Raw genomic sequence first — 16742 nt, forward strand, 5'->3', positions numbered from 1 at the left:
TAACGTTTTATAGCCATTTATTATAATGGCAATGCAATGTCAATGATTATTATGAGTTGTTAAACTGTGTGAGCTGTAGTACAAATGTCATGCTCGTTGTCAAGTTTATTCAGCCATTATCATTATACGTATATAGATAATAATAATAACAAACCTACCTATTAAAGGTTGATACACGTACTAATTTTGAAAAGTAGCTCCGCACTTGAAAAATATATTTTTGAGATAAAACCAACAACCAAAATATTCTTTTCCGCGTTCTTTCAACAGGTGGTGGTCGAACGTGGATAAACGTACAATAATATTATGCTGCTAAAAATCATGTTCGTACTAATTTTATTTTGCTCGTAAAGATTTTACACTAGGCGTTAAGGTTGCAAGTGCGACAGAGCTTTTTTGGTACATACTGACAACCAACAGTCTACCGTGGTGCGAAGACCGAGAGGCACCCGATCGTTTCCAAAGTTCAATAGACAAAAGACGTCGAAAGTAACCACACGTAAATAATACATGCCGGGCATATCTTTTGTTAGAAAATTTGTCTCGACTTTTGTTGCCATGCTGATAGATATATTATATAATAATATACTTTATAAGAGTGAATATAGCAGTCAGGTATAACATTTCACACCAAGATTGAAACAGAAGTAATTTATAATAGTTTCAAATTAAAAAAAAAAAAATAAATAAATAAACAAACGCAACGATTAACAACAATTTTGTTTTATTACTATATAATTGAAATTCCTAGGAAATTGTAGGTATAGAAAATTAGATAGGTTTAATTTACTCTCTTAGAATTTCCTTCGAGTCTAAGTAATAATATATTACAGACTTAAAATTTGTTTTGTTTAAAAACGACTAAAAACAATTGAAAAAATTGATTTAACTGCATTAAGTGTCTACTAAACAACCAAAAAAAAAAAAAAAAATATATATATATATATTAAAATAAAATAAAAATAAAACAAATGTTAACCACATAATTTATACACAACTATAATAAAATAAATAGTGGATTTTTTTAAATTTTTTTTTTTTTTGAACAGTTATAATAGTTATGAATAATTTGATAATGATGAGAAACAATAACACGCGATTGATATGAATGGAAAATAAACAAATGGGTTGTTTGACAGGAGGTAATAATAACTATTTGAACTAACGAACAATAATTTAATGGCAGATTTTTTATAAGTGTTTATATATATATACATATATAAAGGTATGTATGTATGAATATATAATATCTAATTGTAAGTAATATTAATATACTTCCATTGGATTATACGATAAAATTACAAATACATTGGAATGTTTAAACACGTCTTAGATGCACGCTCCCTTAAAATAATTATTAAAAACACTAATAGTTGTTTTAAACTTTTTTCTTGTTAATTTATATACTTTTAATTAATTTCTATTATAAAAATTTAAAATAACCAGTAACCATGTAAGCCTGCTTTTATTTTACAATAAATGTAAAAAAAAAATTATTAAAAAAAAAAACAAACAATAATACTTTAACTACGAGTTTTCATAAATTGTACAGCTACAATATTTGTGCTGAACTGCAATAATATTAATTTAAATAATTTAATATATTATTATCATTATTATTATTATTATTAGTGTATGTTACTCGATAAGATGGAGAACAATCGCACACTTGTCTAAGTTTAGATTGCATCACATCGCATAGAGTACTTAATGTTTGAGGGTAGTCCCCTCTTGTTAAGTAACATTTAAAAGTGAGAGGGGGAACAACAATTAATAATACAACTCATTGAACATAAAAAAAGTCAATAATAATAATAATAATAAAACACAAAATATAACGTTTGATACATGAGATGGCCATCATTTTATTTTATTTAAATATACGTATTTAAATAGTTTAAGATAATTATTTATTTTGCTACGTGAATGGAAAAATGGTTCAGAAAGCTGGAGGAAGGAAGGATATACATAACTATTAGGGTGAGTGGCGTAAGGACACAAAAAGTTTGATTTCCTTTCAACTAAAATGTTTATAATAATATGGTAGTATATTGTTTGAATTAACAACTGGGCATCGTTTGGGTGTTCACGGTTTATTTTTATTTTTTTTGTTACAAAAAAAAATTTGTTTTGTTTTGTTTTTATATTTATTCAGAGGGAAAATTGTTTATTTGGTGTATAGGTAAATTGCAACAATCAGTCCGTACAATCCCAATACTTCTGCGAAAATTAGGATCAAGATCATTCCTACGAATAATCTGGGCTGTTGGGCCGTGCCTCTGACACCAGCATCGCCAACAATACCAATTGCGAAACCAGCAGCCAAACCACTGAAGCCTACGGAAAGGCCAGCACCAAGATGAATGAATCCCCTATAAAAAAAGAATGGAAAGTTAGTAATCCTAGTGTTTCGCAATGTGCACATTAATTTTACTTAATTTGTCTGATTATATTAATACATTATTCTTATCAACTCACTTGAACAAGGAGTATTTAGAGGGCTCTTCCAGAGCTCCTGCTATTAGGACAGCTACTACAAGACCATATATAGCAATAATACCAGCCATGACAACGGGAATAATGGATTTCATAATAAGTTCCGGCCTCATTACTGACATGGCGGCAATACCGGTTCCGGATTTTGCTGTACCATATGCAGCACCAAGAGCTACAAAAAATAAAAAAATAATAATAATTAGATAACAATATCATTTACAAATACAAATTACTGATAAAATTTAGGGTTCTGTGGTACATTCATTAAATAAAAATAAGTGAGATGAAACGAGGTTTATGTTCAGATTATTTGTCAGTATTACAATTGAAAACTTACACAAGATGAAAGTGAATTCATCAGTGGTAAATAGATATGGTACCTCAAATGCTAAAAATTTGATGTTTCAACTTATAATAGCTTACTCTAACAGACTTTTAAAAAACAACAAATACATATAAATAAAATATATTAATGAAATTATAAAATGCGGTCTTATGCTCGTATGCTCAACGATAATAAAAATAAACATATATCTCCTCATGTATTAAGATTAAAGATTCTTTTATTAGGTATTATTCGTTAACGCATTGCATAATTTAACTTTGTTCATAGGAACCTTTTTAGTTTATTAAAAGCAGCACTCCTCCATTATGTATTAGACTTTGTTTAAATGTACTCAGTGTGAAATGGTTATTAAGTAAAATAGTTATTAAGAAATTATTAACAGTTTGATTAATCAGGTCAAATTTTAGCTGTTGTTTCTGTAATTGTCATGTTAAATTCCTTAATGTTTAATCACATTAAATATAGCGTTGTAATAACCTACATCATCAGTAGGTAATAGGTACTAAAATTTATGTATACATAACTACTAAAAAATATAACATTAAGACACATATACTGGGATACACTTTACCATCAGCAGAAAAAATCTCTTTGACATGCATTGGATTCTGAACAGAAATTAAAGTAATTTTAAGGTACATTTTTTCATTCAAATACTCGTAAAGTGACAAAGTGTTAATGATTCAAACAATTCTTAACTTATTTGGCAGACATAACAATGTAAAAATGGTCAAAACTGTATAGTAAAAATAATGAAAAAGGGTGTGGTATGTCAAAATTGGAGATATCAAAAATAAGGAAAATTTCATTACATAACATAATTTTGGGTATATGTAATAGCCAAAAGATATATAGAACACGCACATTGAACAATAATGTACCTAATACTTTGGACCAACACACTCTGTACTAGTCACAAAGTATTTTGAACGAAGAACAGATAAACCTAATCTATGGCAAAAGCAACATGTGTTATCGGAAGTGTATGAGAAACGTTACAAAATATGTCGTACCTAGGTGCACAAAACAATTCATGTTATCGAGTTATAGTTGGTGGTAAAATAGAAATTCGCAAATTGAAAATTTGAACAACCGCAGACGGGCGAGTAAGAGAGAAATAGATAAGGTTCGTTGAGATCGAAATCTAATTAAATGACCTTCATGCACCGCGCCCATGATTCGCACGGCTATCGCACCAGGAAAAGTCAGGAACGTGGATCGGGAATTCGGTACAAATCCAAGGGCTATTGTTAGGCACACGTTTTACTGGGATAGGGACGAAAACTCAAGAGCACTTGGGACGCGAGTGTTCGAAAAACTCGAGAAACTCGACCGGGTCACGCCCATGCGCGTGTATCGTATGTGGGACACGCGACGCGAACAGGTTGTGGCGCGGCCGCCTCTAGAGAAAGCCGATATTGCGGATTTTATCTCGACCTTTACCCGCCGCCGGAACTCGGCGAACCCAAATAGTCAACCTAGGGGAGGTTCGGAATACCATCGAAAATCGTCCGAATAAATACGATCCACGGCCGGCCTAGGTGGTGTTGACCGAGTTTATCGGTTTCAAATGAATTACAGTCCGCCCGTCAACTCAAAATTGAAGTCTCGCCGGGAGGGTGCACACAGTTTTCTGCAAAATCGATCGGTCGTTGATACAAAGTGGTTAGGTGATATTGCACACGTCAAGCACTCATGCGCTACGAGAATACGAAAACCATGATCATCAGGCCACGCCTAAAACCATCCACTCGTGTGTCTTTCAACGGGTGCGTGCGTAACGCGGCCGGAAAATTTAAGGGTCGGCCCGTCCGACAATCGTGTCCGCCACGTTTGGGCCGAACAGCCGCCGCCGTAGATCCCTCGTGAGCCGATTTCATCAAGCGCAGATCCCCCGCGTATCGGCCGTCGGCGGCGGGTGGGTGTGGCGGCCGTGAGAGTTTTTCACTTTGGGGCCGCGTTTTTTTCGGCGATAACGTGTGAGCCGCCGGCCGCACGACATCGATCAAACGCCACCCTGCCATAAGCGTCGGCGGCGAGTTACCGGCAACCGCCTCAACGACAGTGTGCAGATTGCCATTGATAATAACAATAACACATAATAATTACTGTTGTGGTGATCGTTATATGCTTACCGCTGAATATGATGGCCGATGCCGCGCCCATGACGCCGAAGAACGGCCCGTAAATAGGATTTGTTTCTGACAAGGTACTCATGGCTGTAGGTTACGTAGTGCGACAAACGACGAAAATCCAAACGAGAGTAACGCCGACGTGAGACAGCGACTTGGACAACGGTCAGGCGTTAAGGATGTCGGTCGGTTGACGCGGAGACGTGTACGGCACGGCCGACTTGGTTCGGACTCGCGGACGCGTGGAAAATAGATAAATCCAACCAGGCGAGAACGGCGCGCGCGAGTTTGTATGTGTGTGTTTGTGTGTGAGTGAGTACTAAGTGTGAACTGCGAGTGCGGAGTGAACGAACGACGGTGACTGCGACGAAAGACGCGTTCCGCGGGTGATGATAAAAAAATTGACAGACTGAACGCACGGCGGCCGGTTACGAAACCAGTAACTAACAATCTGCACCGTTCGGGTGGACGGGAGTAGGAAATGGAACAGAAAAACAACGAAAACCAACCGTGACGGACGTAAAAAGCGATCGGCGGTGTGGTGCAGTTGGTATTTGATGAGGGGGGGTGGTGGCGTCGCGGCGGTGGTACCAGGTGGCGCGGCGATGCGGCGGTAGTTGCGACTGTGGCCGTCTGCGGCCTGCAAAACGCTGCTCGGCATTGTTCAAAATGGCCGGCAGCGGCTCTTTAATCGACGGTCTGTAAAGAAAGCGCGCCAAATTCAAAACCGTCCACGCCCAAAAACAGTCGATATCGCCAAGCCAATTTTCAAAGGTTGTCCTCCGACTTCTGAGCATCAGTCGATTTATGAAAAACACATTTTGATCTCCGCATGTCATTCTCTTATACTCCAATAAAGGTATACAATAATAATTAATTATTTAATTATTAAGGACTGTTATTTTCAGAAGTCCGCATTTACCGCTGTTCATAATTTCAGTTTATCACGATTTCTTATCGGCACTCATATTAGGTAGGTATATGGTTGATAATGTAAATGAGTCGCTTAAAATAACATTTTATTAGGATATTTCCCTAAATGATCATAAAGATTAAGGATATTTTTGATTGTGTGTCTTATGGCGTACATAATCACATACTGCTATTACAAGACTATGAAAACATATTTAAATATTTCACGATTTTTTTCTACATGTAAAATATGTACAAAAATAATGCACTTGTCTCTATAAATAATTATATAATGTCTACAGTAAAATATATTACCTATAGGGTGGAAGTGGAATCAACGTGCTGAAATTGTTGTTAAGAATTGTTTTGTTTTATCTCATTATAATTAATGGATGTTTGCGCTACAGAGGTCGGTCATTATTATATTTTTTTGTGTTTTCTTTTTATATATACCATAATAATTATACATGCCATAGATATTATACGAAAACACAGTGTATATTTATATTAACCGTGGTCTTAACTCTTAACATAATTTTTGGTAACTTTTATATGTAGACTGTAGAGATATTGGTACACTTCAGCATATGATATAAGTACATGGAATTATAATAAGTAAAATATTAAAAAATCAATTCATATTTAACAATCGCGATCTAACAAACGACGATCGCTATATTGCCTACATTGTGATAATCGTCTCGCTTGCACTCATTACGTCATTGTGTTTTATAAAATGTCAATCATGGATTAGTGATAACCTGCTACACACACGCATAGTAGGTACGTCTTTAAATTTCGAGTAGCTTGGTAGAGGGCCAACCGCCAAGGCTAATAGACGATGCCGCCTTCGCTATAATGTAGGTACGAACAAATAAGTCAATAATAAAATCATATACATTATTTTTATCTTAACGATAGAAATTAATATGATATATTATGCTCTATGAACGAATTTTTTATTATTCCGTGTAATATCTATTCGGTTACGACTCGTCGTATATAACGCTATTATACATATTATAGGAGTATTGCAAATACATGTTTTCCGATTCTTAGAATTATTATGAGTCTATTTCGATTTGTTTCAGTGAATATATGTATACATACACTATACATACTTGCGGTAATTGTTGAATATACTCGTCATATTTATATGGTTTAATATATGCATATTATATTCAAAGTCTGATTTTTAAAAATTTTAAATACACTTATATACCATATACTATCGAATACTTGAGTTTTTCTATTATTTGTTAAAATATAAAATTCGTATTACAAATGAAAATTTGTTTTAATAATTTACATTTAAACGCAGCATGATAAGCTGTATTTCCTCGTCTAAACAACCGGCAACTTAAAGTTTTAGTCATAAGCAACATACGCACAATTATCATTTCTCATAATATACAATATAATAATACCTATGTGATTAGTGATTGTAATAATCCAAGTATTTTTACCAAGTAAGAATTATTTACATTTTAAAATTCGCCGATCAGTGACGATCGACAAACACTTTAGTGTGATATACAGTATAATAAATCTTTTGATGTATAGTTTGTCATGTTATAATATTACCTATTATGGCTATATATTTACCTATTGTTATCGTAGTATCGATAAGATTTTCGTATTGAGCACTTTCATAGTTTCATTTAACATAAAGCATCACAATCTTTAGTTCAAGGTGTTTAAAAATATGCCAAAGATATTTACTATAAGATGTATAACATAATGTAGAACCAGAGTAGGTGGGGGGTCTATTTAGCGGTTGATTCGACTCTCTGTTCATTGAAACAGATTTTTATGGTCAGCAGTGTTAGCACAATCGCATATTGACGATTATGAATTATTAATCAATAAGAAAAATAATACTGTGTTCGTAAATGAAATATGAACTAGTGAACGTCTGTGAAATAGACTCCATGCCTTCTGACACCGGGTGGACAACATAAACGCATGATCCACATTAATTATAAAAAAAGAAATACGTATAGTTATAGTAGAATCTAAATCTAAGATCTAACTATACAACAAAAATAATTAATATCATAACATATAATTTTTATTTTATAAATGGATATCAATTTATTTTTAAAGTTAATTATTTTAATTTTATTAATATAATTATATATTTCAGGTGTTCAATATTACATGGCATATACCTACTCAACCTAATGGTGGCTATATAATAACTAATACATAGTATAATATATTATTACTAGATAGGTTGAACTTCTATAGAGGCATACATTATAGTTTATATTATATAATACCCATATTTTTTAAATTAGTATTCAACCGAAAGTATATTCGCCAAAATTATACATTTACTCTTAAATACAAAATAAACATAAAATAATATGTTACTATACTCTGTAAAACCAATTGTTTGTTTAATGTTAATTATCTATTTTTTTTTTTTTTTTTAATTAAACAGAACCCATGCGTGCAAATTAATTAGGCACTTGACAAAATCATTATTACTATTATTAAATTTATATATATATAGGTACTGTATAATATACATTAAATATATTAAATCGATATATACATATTATTATGTGCGTCCTATAAACTACCCATATAAAGGTACCTAAAGTTTACAAAAACAAAATTAAAACACTAGGTACATATTTAATATGTATGGCTAATGCCTATTATATAGGCTATACAAATATATAGGCTAACATTAAACATAGATGGTATGTTACATATACCCTATGGCCTATACAATATATATATGTTATAGTTATAGTTACAGTATAATCCCTAATTGGCAAAGAAGTCATAAAGAAAATTAGTAATAGGCCCAAAATGTATTCTATTAAAACTATTTAATGGAAAAAATTAATAAAATAAACTATTTAATTATTTATATCAAATTTTAAATGCATTCAACCAATTTAAATCGAAGAGTAAATACAATTTAAATCACTGTCAAGGAAAAATGTTAAGTGAATTTGAAACAGAATAGATTCATTAAAAAGTATACAAATTAAAATTCCATAAGAGTAACTCGCGTTTGGGGCAAAATGTTGAACTAACTAAATACAATCGTTTTAATATACTTTTATGAATTATTTGATTTTTAAAAATATGTGTTTACCTTTTGATGTCCTGAACTTAATATTAATATAGTGATAATGCCATGATGGTTTGTTTGATTTGGTTATTACATTTTAATTATTATCATACCGCGCCCTATTATGTTATTGTATATTTTACTCAACAGTCAAAACTCGTGTAAGAATAAATTTTCAAGTAATACAATTTATAATGATTCAATAATAAAAATAAAGCACATATTTTCTAAAAAACGTAAAAAAAGGATTATTAATTCCTATCAAAATGTATTAAATGAATTCGGCGTTAAAGTAGGTAGGAACTGATGCAACCGCGGAGTGCAATCGCTTAATTTCGTGACTCGATTTTTTGGACGTTTTAAGAATAAGTTGAATTACAATATTTACAGCTAGTACCTACTTATAAGTTATAAGTTCTCCTAAATCCTAATCTAAGATCTAACTTAAAGTTAAACTTCCTTCTATTACAAAACTTACTGTCTTAATATAATTACATAAGATCCTTCTAAACCTACATCGATATTATTATTAATTTGGGTTAGTCTAAATTATTATCTAAATTCTAATGAAATTATAGTGTATTGTAATACAATTATAAGGTATAATAATATATAAATACAAAATCACCAATACTTTTTCACCTTTGCGGTATGTAATATTAATATCAACATGTATCCACTTGGTATCTTGCACTCACCACGGACCACCACATTTTAGTTATGATATTATTGTCTCACAATACCATCTGACCTTTCAACTCTCGTTGTCACACGTTTCAACTGATGATGACAAATAAGTAATGACTAGTGACAAGCATTATTTTCAGTACACATTTACGCGTCAATAAATTAAAATTAAAATTAAAATACTATTTTTAACTTATTTGTATTTATGTTATCTTAACATAAATGTTTATAGTGTAGTACGTGGATTGTGAAGATTATAGTAAAACATGTAAACATTTTGTGTTTTGTCAATGTCATTAATTTTTTAATAAATTTCTTAACATAATATATTAATGCACTATAATATCAATTAATATGTGTATAAGCGTTTCTCTGCGACAATTATTATTCGGTTATCGGTTATCTCTGTTTTCTAATTTGTTTTAACATATACAATTTAACCCAATAGTAATTTTTATCATATTAATACTTTCAATAAATGTTTCATATATTATGTACTATATATCTCCCACTTCTTATGACGTTATTTAATAATGTAGTATAATACCTCAACGAAAGTCATGAATTTACATTTTCAAATCTATAACTTTGACGTTTTTCAACGTTTTGGAACATAAATATATATAACTTGAGTGATTGATATAATATTTATTATGAATCCTGACCTTATACTAAATAGTATATGCATAATAATATAAACAATATATATTTCTATATACTTGGAAAGTTAGGACTTAGGTTAGGTTAAATTAACAAAAAATAATGAACGATTACCTGCGAAAGAAAATGATTTTTCCAACGATAAATCATACAAATATATTGTGTTTTATTGGATTTTACTTTATTTACACAAATCTCAAGACATCGCTTAAATTTACTTGCCAACTATGATATATGGCTATCTTCTAACTATATACTACTCTAACTTTATAAGTATTTAATATTATTTAATTTATTTTAAACAGTAATCTGTATAAGTCTGGTTTAAGTTACGGACCTTTCATAAAAATTAGTATAGATATTTAAATAATTTCTATATACTAATAATCTAATATTATACTGCAGAGTATTGTAATCATTACTAATAATGAGTATATATATAGACTTTATTTTGAGCAACATTTTTTTAATTATCTATTAAAAATTTCACATTCCAATTTACAAGTATAGATCAAATAGGTACATATACCTACTGAGGAATATACCCTACATATAGGGGCGTATAATAAAGAGTGAATGAGGGGGATATATCTTATCAAAACATTTATTATACTGTTAACCTTTTATATTTGGTGGGGTAGGTTACTGTATGAGGCTTACACATTTTGCTAAAAACATATAATCCCCCCCTAACCAAATTCCTCATTACACCACTTGCTACATATATCTATATATAATATTATAATAATGACTATATTATATATTACTATATTATAGCATTATACCTATCTATAGTCTATACCGATATAGCTATTTATAAATATAATATTTATCACCTGACATATTGGTGTTCCCCCAGGAGACAGGACTGGACAAACTTATTTAACCATTTGAAAAAACACAACCTTATTTATTATTATAATTATATACTCATATAATTTAGACATTTATTGTATTTACCTTTTCTATTATTATTATGTAACACCTTTCAAAAAAAAAAAAAAAAAATGTATCTTATCCCAATGGCCAAGTTGCCGAGGGTCATTTCTTTAATAAAAAATATATATATTATACTTAGGTAGGTACCCATGTATAAAATTTTAAACACTGTATGTTCATAGAACTAATACTCAAAAATTCATAAATTTAAGGTTCTAAAATAATTTTAATGAACTATTGTTTAATATTTATGGACGCGGATAATTGTTTGGAAATGTTTATTCATATTTGTTTTTCAAAAATATTGACTATACGTTCGCATTAATCACTATTACTGTCGTCTGTCTGCTATACTAATCATAGTACAAAATATTATAATCTATAAGTCATAAGTGTCGACTATTCCATATTAATGCTATTGAACAATATTAAATTAAGTTTTGTATAATAAATATCAAAGAAAATACCAATATTAGTATATACATAATACACTAAAAATCCGAGGTTATTATACAACAAAATATATTTGTTTTAAAATAAAATGTTATTAAATATATGAGAAAAAGTGTTTAAATGAAAATTAATTAAAAATATCTTTCAAAAGAGACATATATATATATAGCCATCCCATATTATTTTTTAATCTTTATTTCCAATTTGACCCATATATAAATTCATCAAGATCGATTTTCTCAATTCTCAGTAATATATAGGCATCTGACGTGCGAATTTGCTTGTTACTTAACTCTATTGATATTATTTTTAAATAACATTTATATTTTTTACCATATTGTCCATATTTAAAAATTCAAAACATACACACATAATATTCATAAAAAAAAAAATAATCAGTTTTTATTATTAACTTTATAACCATCAATTTATTAGGTACCTATGACATTGTATATGAGAGCATTATCATTAAAAATGATTTCTTATAGTTTATGCAAATATTTTTGTCTTAAAAAAATCGTATATACAATAATATAAGAGGTACGAATAATAATTATATTTGTCTACTCAAACACATAATAATATTATTATACCATATTTTAACCATGAGCTATATTATATTCAATAAGCTAATACCTATCCGCGTATACCTATGCTGTGTTAAGTGTTAACATACATCAGATGGTATTCGTTTCGCTTAGTTTCGAAACTTAGGTAAATGAAACATTTTTCCGATATTTTACATATTATTAGTATTTAGGCGTATACATTTCCATAATAATACAATTCAAACAAGACGTGTGTATATGTATAAGAACAAAATACTCATACTACATTACTGCATAATAATGTACCTGAATGGAATAATGTACTTGCTAAGTAATTTCTAATACATAATTATGTTCATAATGTTGTTATTTAATATTTAAATTGGACATATTAAATTTAAACCGTTGGTATTTACCTATTGTTTAAGCTTATATGAACGTGTATGTTATTATTACTTATTTTAAACATATATAAAGGACTAGAACAAATATATAGGTAATGTCGTTATCAATTAGGCAATCATGTTGGAATATTAAGCAAATTATGAGAAGAGTTGAGAATTTTGTTTACATATAGTTTGTATGTATCTATTGTATCTATATACATAAAATCTAAATTTATTTGGATATTTTGATATTACATAATATTATCATAAAAACTATAAATATTACAAATGGTAACCGCGCATCATACCACATAATACGTGACACATATCCTACTATAATCGGTATAAATTTGATAATAAATTACGCATACGGCATACATTTTAATGGATTTGAAATTTCAGTAAAACTGTACAAGCAAAATCAAAAATAATAGCCCAAATTTTTGGGTGGACTTGAATCCCCTATAAATCATAATATATATTTTAAAAATGTGAGGTGTAGTAAATTTTATATAGGTACCCATATATATTATGATAACCTGCATATTTGAACTTTATTTTGTGCAATGGGCATATTATATAATACTATTTTGTATACGAATACGATATGGCTTATAATAATATAAAATATTACTTGCCATTCAAATTTAGCAGTCAATAGTCATTCCTAAATAAACTAAAATTTATAACAATTTGGTGTAAATTGTAACTTGAATTTCCATACATTTATGTATATAATATGTATAAAATATCACAATACATACGTCATACTTGAATATATTTCTGTAACGTCTGCTGTAAGTAAAATATATAAGTATATATACGTTTACACGCGTCTATGGTATAATCGTATTACATTTGCTTTTTGCATTCAGACATAATACAGGTATATACACGTTAAATAGTAAGTTGTAAATTATATAAACATAGCAGGTTAAATAATTAATATTATTTTAATCTAATGTATATGTCAATATAAATGCCTGTATATTGTGTATTTGTGAGTGGTCGCGAATTAAAAAAAAAAGATTAATTTTTAATTTTTTTGTACCTACCTTGTAGTTAATTTTTACTTAAAGCAGAGTTGAAATCAATAATATATACGTCAAGTAATTTAGTAGGTAGCAAATTTGTGTTTATATACTTATATATATTATATAGCTACTACCTATAGGGTACCTATATTGTCTATTTTATACCATATAATATGGCTATAAATTATAACCGTTTTACATATCGTAAAATAATATATTAAAATAAATAGGTAATTTGATTTTTAACGACTGCAGACCGGCACGCGCTGTATATTAACAATACATAATATATATGATATTATATCTTACATATATAATATAATATATGCGTGAACACTTGTATCTAAGAATAAGTACCTATATTGAATATGAATATGTATTATATGTTTATTTTTAAATTTTTAAATGTATATAAGTGTGTAATTGGAAACTTTGATTCAGCGGATGGAACACATTTGGATTCCTGTGTTAGGTAGTTTTAGATTACACTTAATATTTATACGAAGATACATTTTTTTTGCATGTTGTTTTACAATACTGCAACTTTTACTAATATAATACAATTATGAATTATTATAATAATATTAACGATGTTCTTGTTCATGATCTGTATTATGTTTGTCAGTATGATTGGTATTTTGAATCTCTATAGTGTTTGCAATCTGTAATCGTTTATCTTTTAAGTTATAATTAGTTATAAAATTTCCAATTTTTATAGATATAAGGATTGAAAATATTATGGAAGTTTCATCTGAAAAATTTCTATACAGTAACCAAAAAATATAAAATTATATATTAATGAAAAATGTGTAATAGATATTTGAATTTCAAATTTGGGAGAAATTAGATATTCAAATGAAAATTAACGATTTTAGTTATCTTGTTGTAATTTAAAAACAATACTTGCACTCTATAACTATTACTGCGTACACGACGGTACAGCAGAGTGGTTATTACTTACTTTCATAATATTTTTGTTTTCAATTCATACATTTTTTTTTTTGTATAAACGCTAAACTCGCAAAAGACTGTACCCGGTTTTTAACGCAAAATACGAAACCAGAAAAAAATTTACCTGGTTTGCAACACGAAACCTGAAATATTTTAACAATTTAACCCGTTTTGACTCCCTGAATTTAACAAAGACCTGTAAGCCGAGCTTCACTCATTCTAGACCACAACACATTTTTTATCCTGCGAATAGTGAAAAAGCTTCTTTTAGTGAATTTTACTTCAACAGAGACTGTACAAAATATTTGTAGAAAAAATTTTATGTTTGGTAAAACATCAGGATGGTAGCCTAACAATAAGAAAAGGCTTCTATAGCATTATCAAGACATTTTTCAACTTCTTCATTCATTATTTTCCATTTTTGGTACCAGATTTCTAAATCACCTAAAATAAAAATTATATTGAAATCATTTAATACACTTTTTTACGATTTAAATCTATGTAAAACTTGGATAATATACAATTTATATTTATCTAAAATAGTGTTGTGATGTTCTATGTAATAGTATATTAAATCGAAGAAAATCTCTTTGATACATATCCTATACACTATACTCTATTTTGATAACCTAAAGGTACAGTAAATTTTTTGTTACAAACAAGTTTAAGTATGAATAAACTTAAATCATATGCTTCAATACTTAGTAACGTAAATTATCTTTTAAGATCGCAGTATGTGTATGACAATTGACAATGCCATGCATAAAAGTGTGTGTATATACATACACACCTTTACACTGGCTTTACTATACGTCATGTATGTAGTGATATGCCACTGATATATAAAGTATTTAGGTATACAAGGTGTAACAGAAAGAACTGACTAAAAATGAAATAAAAAAATATACTAATTAAATATATGATAAAAATTGTTAATATTATAAAATAATGATTAAATAATTTAAGAAATATTCTCATTTCAGCAAATTCCCAAAAATCATATTTTTTAAAAAGTTATTAGGTATCAAATTAATTTTATCAAAAAAATATTGATATTTTAAAAAATTCTAAAAAATAAACTACTTCACTTAGATATAAATCTTTTTACCATCAATATTATTTTTATAATCAGATTCACAAATTAGCTATTTTGAATTTATCTAAAAAAATTTAAATCAAATTTAAATTTTTTATTTTCAGTACTAAAAAAGGCGGGTAAGTCGTGGATGTCGCTCTGCTGTACAGTAGGTTACAAGTGGGTTACTGTAATGGATGGAATTAAATTTGAATCCAATGATATTATATCCAATGGTATACGAAAAACGATTCTGAGCGAAGACGGTTAATCTGTCTAGGATATATTATAGATTATTAAAAAATTTTCAAATCTTAGATTTAAAAAGAAAATTTTTTATGAATTTCTAGTTTAAAATAATTTGCGAATTTTCGTGATTTTTAAGTATTTTGTCAAAATTCAAACTTTGAATGCTTATAAAAAAAATTGTGAGTATGAATTTATTTTATTTTTCAACTGCTATTGTAACAATATGTTAAGAGCCTTGTATTAAATTTTCAAGCTTTTCTGCCTAACAAATATATTTTTATAGATATTAATTTAAAAAAAAAACTAATAATGTTCGAAAATTTCAAATGCCTATGAATAGTTCAACTTAAATCGAAATTTTTGAAAATTGCATGGTGGATAGAATATACGTATACAAACATTCGGTGAAAATTTCATGTATCTATGGTCATTTGTTTTAAAGTTACATCAAAAACCAAAATCGATTTTGTCAAAAAATGAGTGTGCGTAAATTTTCCCGTTTTCCCCTTAATTTTTAGTTTGTTTTTCTTAATTATTTAAAAAAGTATTACGATTCTAACTAGAATCCAACTAGATTCACTTTCTGATCGAACGAGGTATTGAAGTCAAAAATCGAAGCACTTTTACTGCCCCAAAACGTAATGACAGACACAAAAAAAAAAACACACACACACATCATGATAAAATCAATACATTCATCGCTCCGCTCAGAATCTTAAATTAGAATTAAAATAAATCAATTTTACATATAGCCCTAGCGTCTTTTAATGATAAATAAAAAAA

At 28.9% G+C, this 16742-nt stretch overlaps 1 protein-coding gene across 1 annotated transcript; it reads right to left on the reverse strand.

The window, feature by feature from the left end:
• Nucleotides 1–1446: 1446 nt before the first annotated feature.
• On the reverse strand, nt 1447–5498 carry LOC107163851 (Vacuolar H[+] ATPase 16kD subunit 4). The gene is made up of 3 exons (XM_015511451.2): nt 4978–5498; nt 2479–2668; nt 1447–2372 (listed from the first exon to the last, which is right to left on the reverse strand). Exons 1-3 carry the CDS (start codon nt 5057–5059, stop codon nt 2168–2170), a joined length of 477 nt encoding a protein of 158 aa, XP_015366937.1. The 5' UTR covers nt 5060–5498; the 3' UTR covers nt 1447–2167.
• Nucleotides 5499–16742: the final 11244 nt, after the last annotated feature.

The sequence above is a fragment of the Diuraphis noxia genome, unplaced genomic scaffold (genome assembly GCF_037042655.1).
Source record: "Diuraphis noxia isolate RWA-SAM2 unplaced genomic scaffold, SU_Dnox_SAM2 contig0004, whole genome shotgun sequence".
Taxonomy (NCBI): domain Eukaryota; kingdom Metazoa; phylum Arthropoda; class Insecta; order Hemiptera; family Aphididae; genus Diuraphis; species Diuraphis noxia.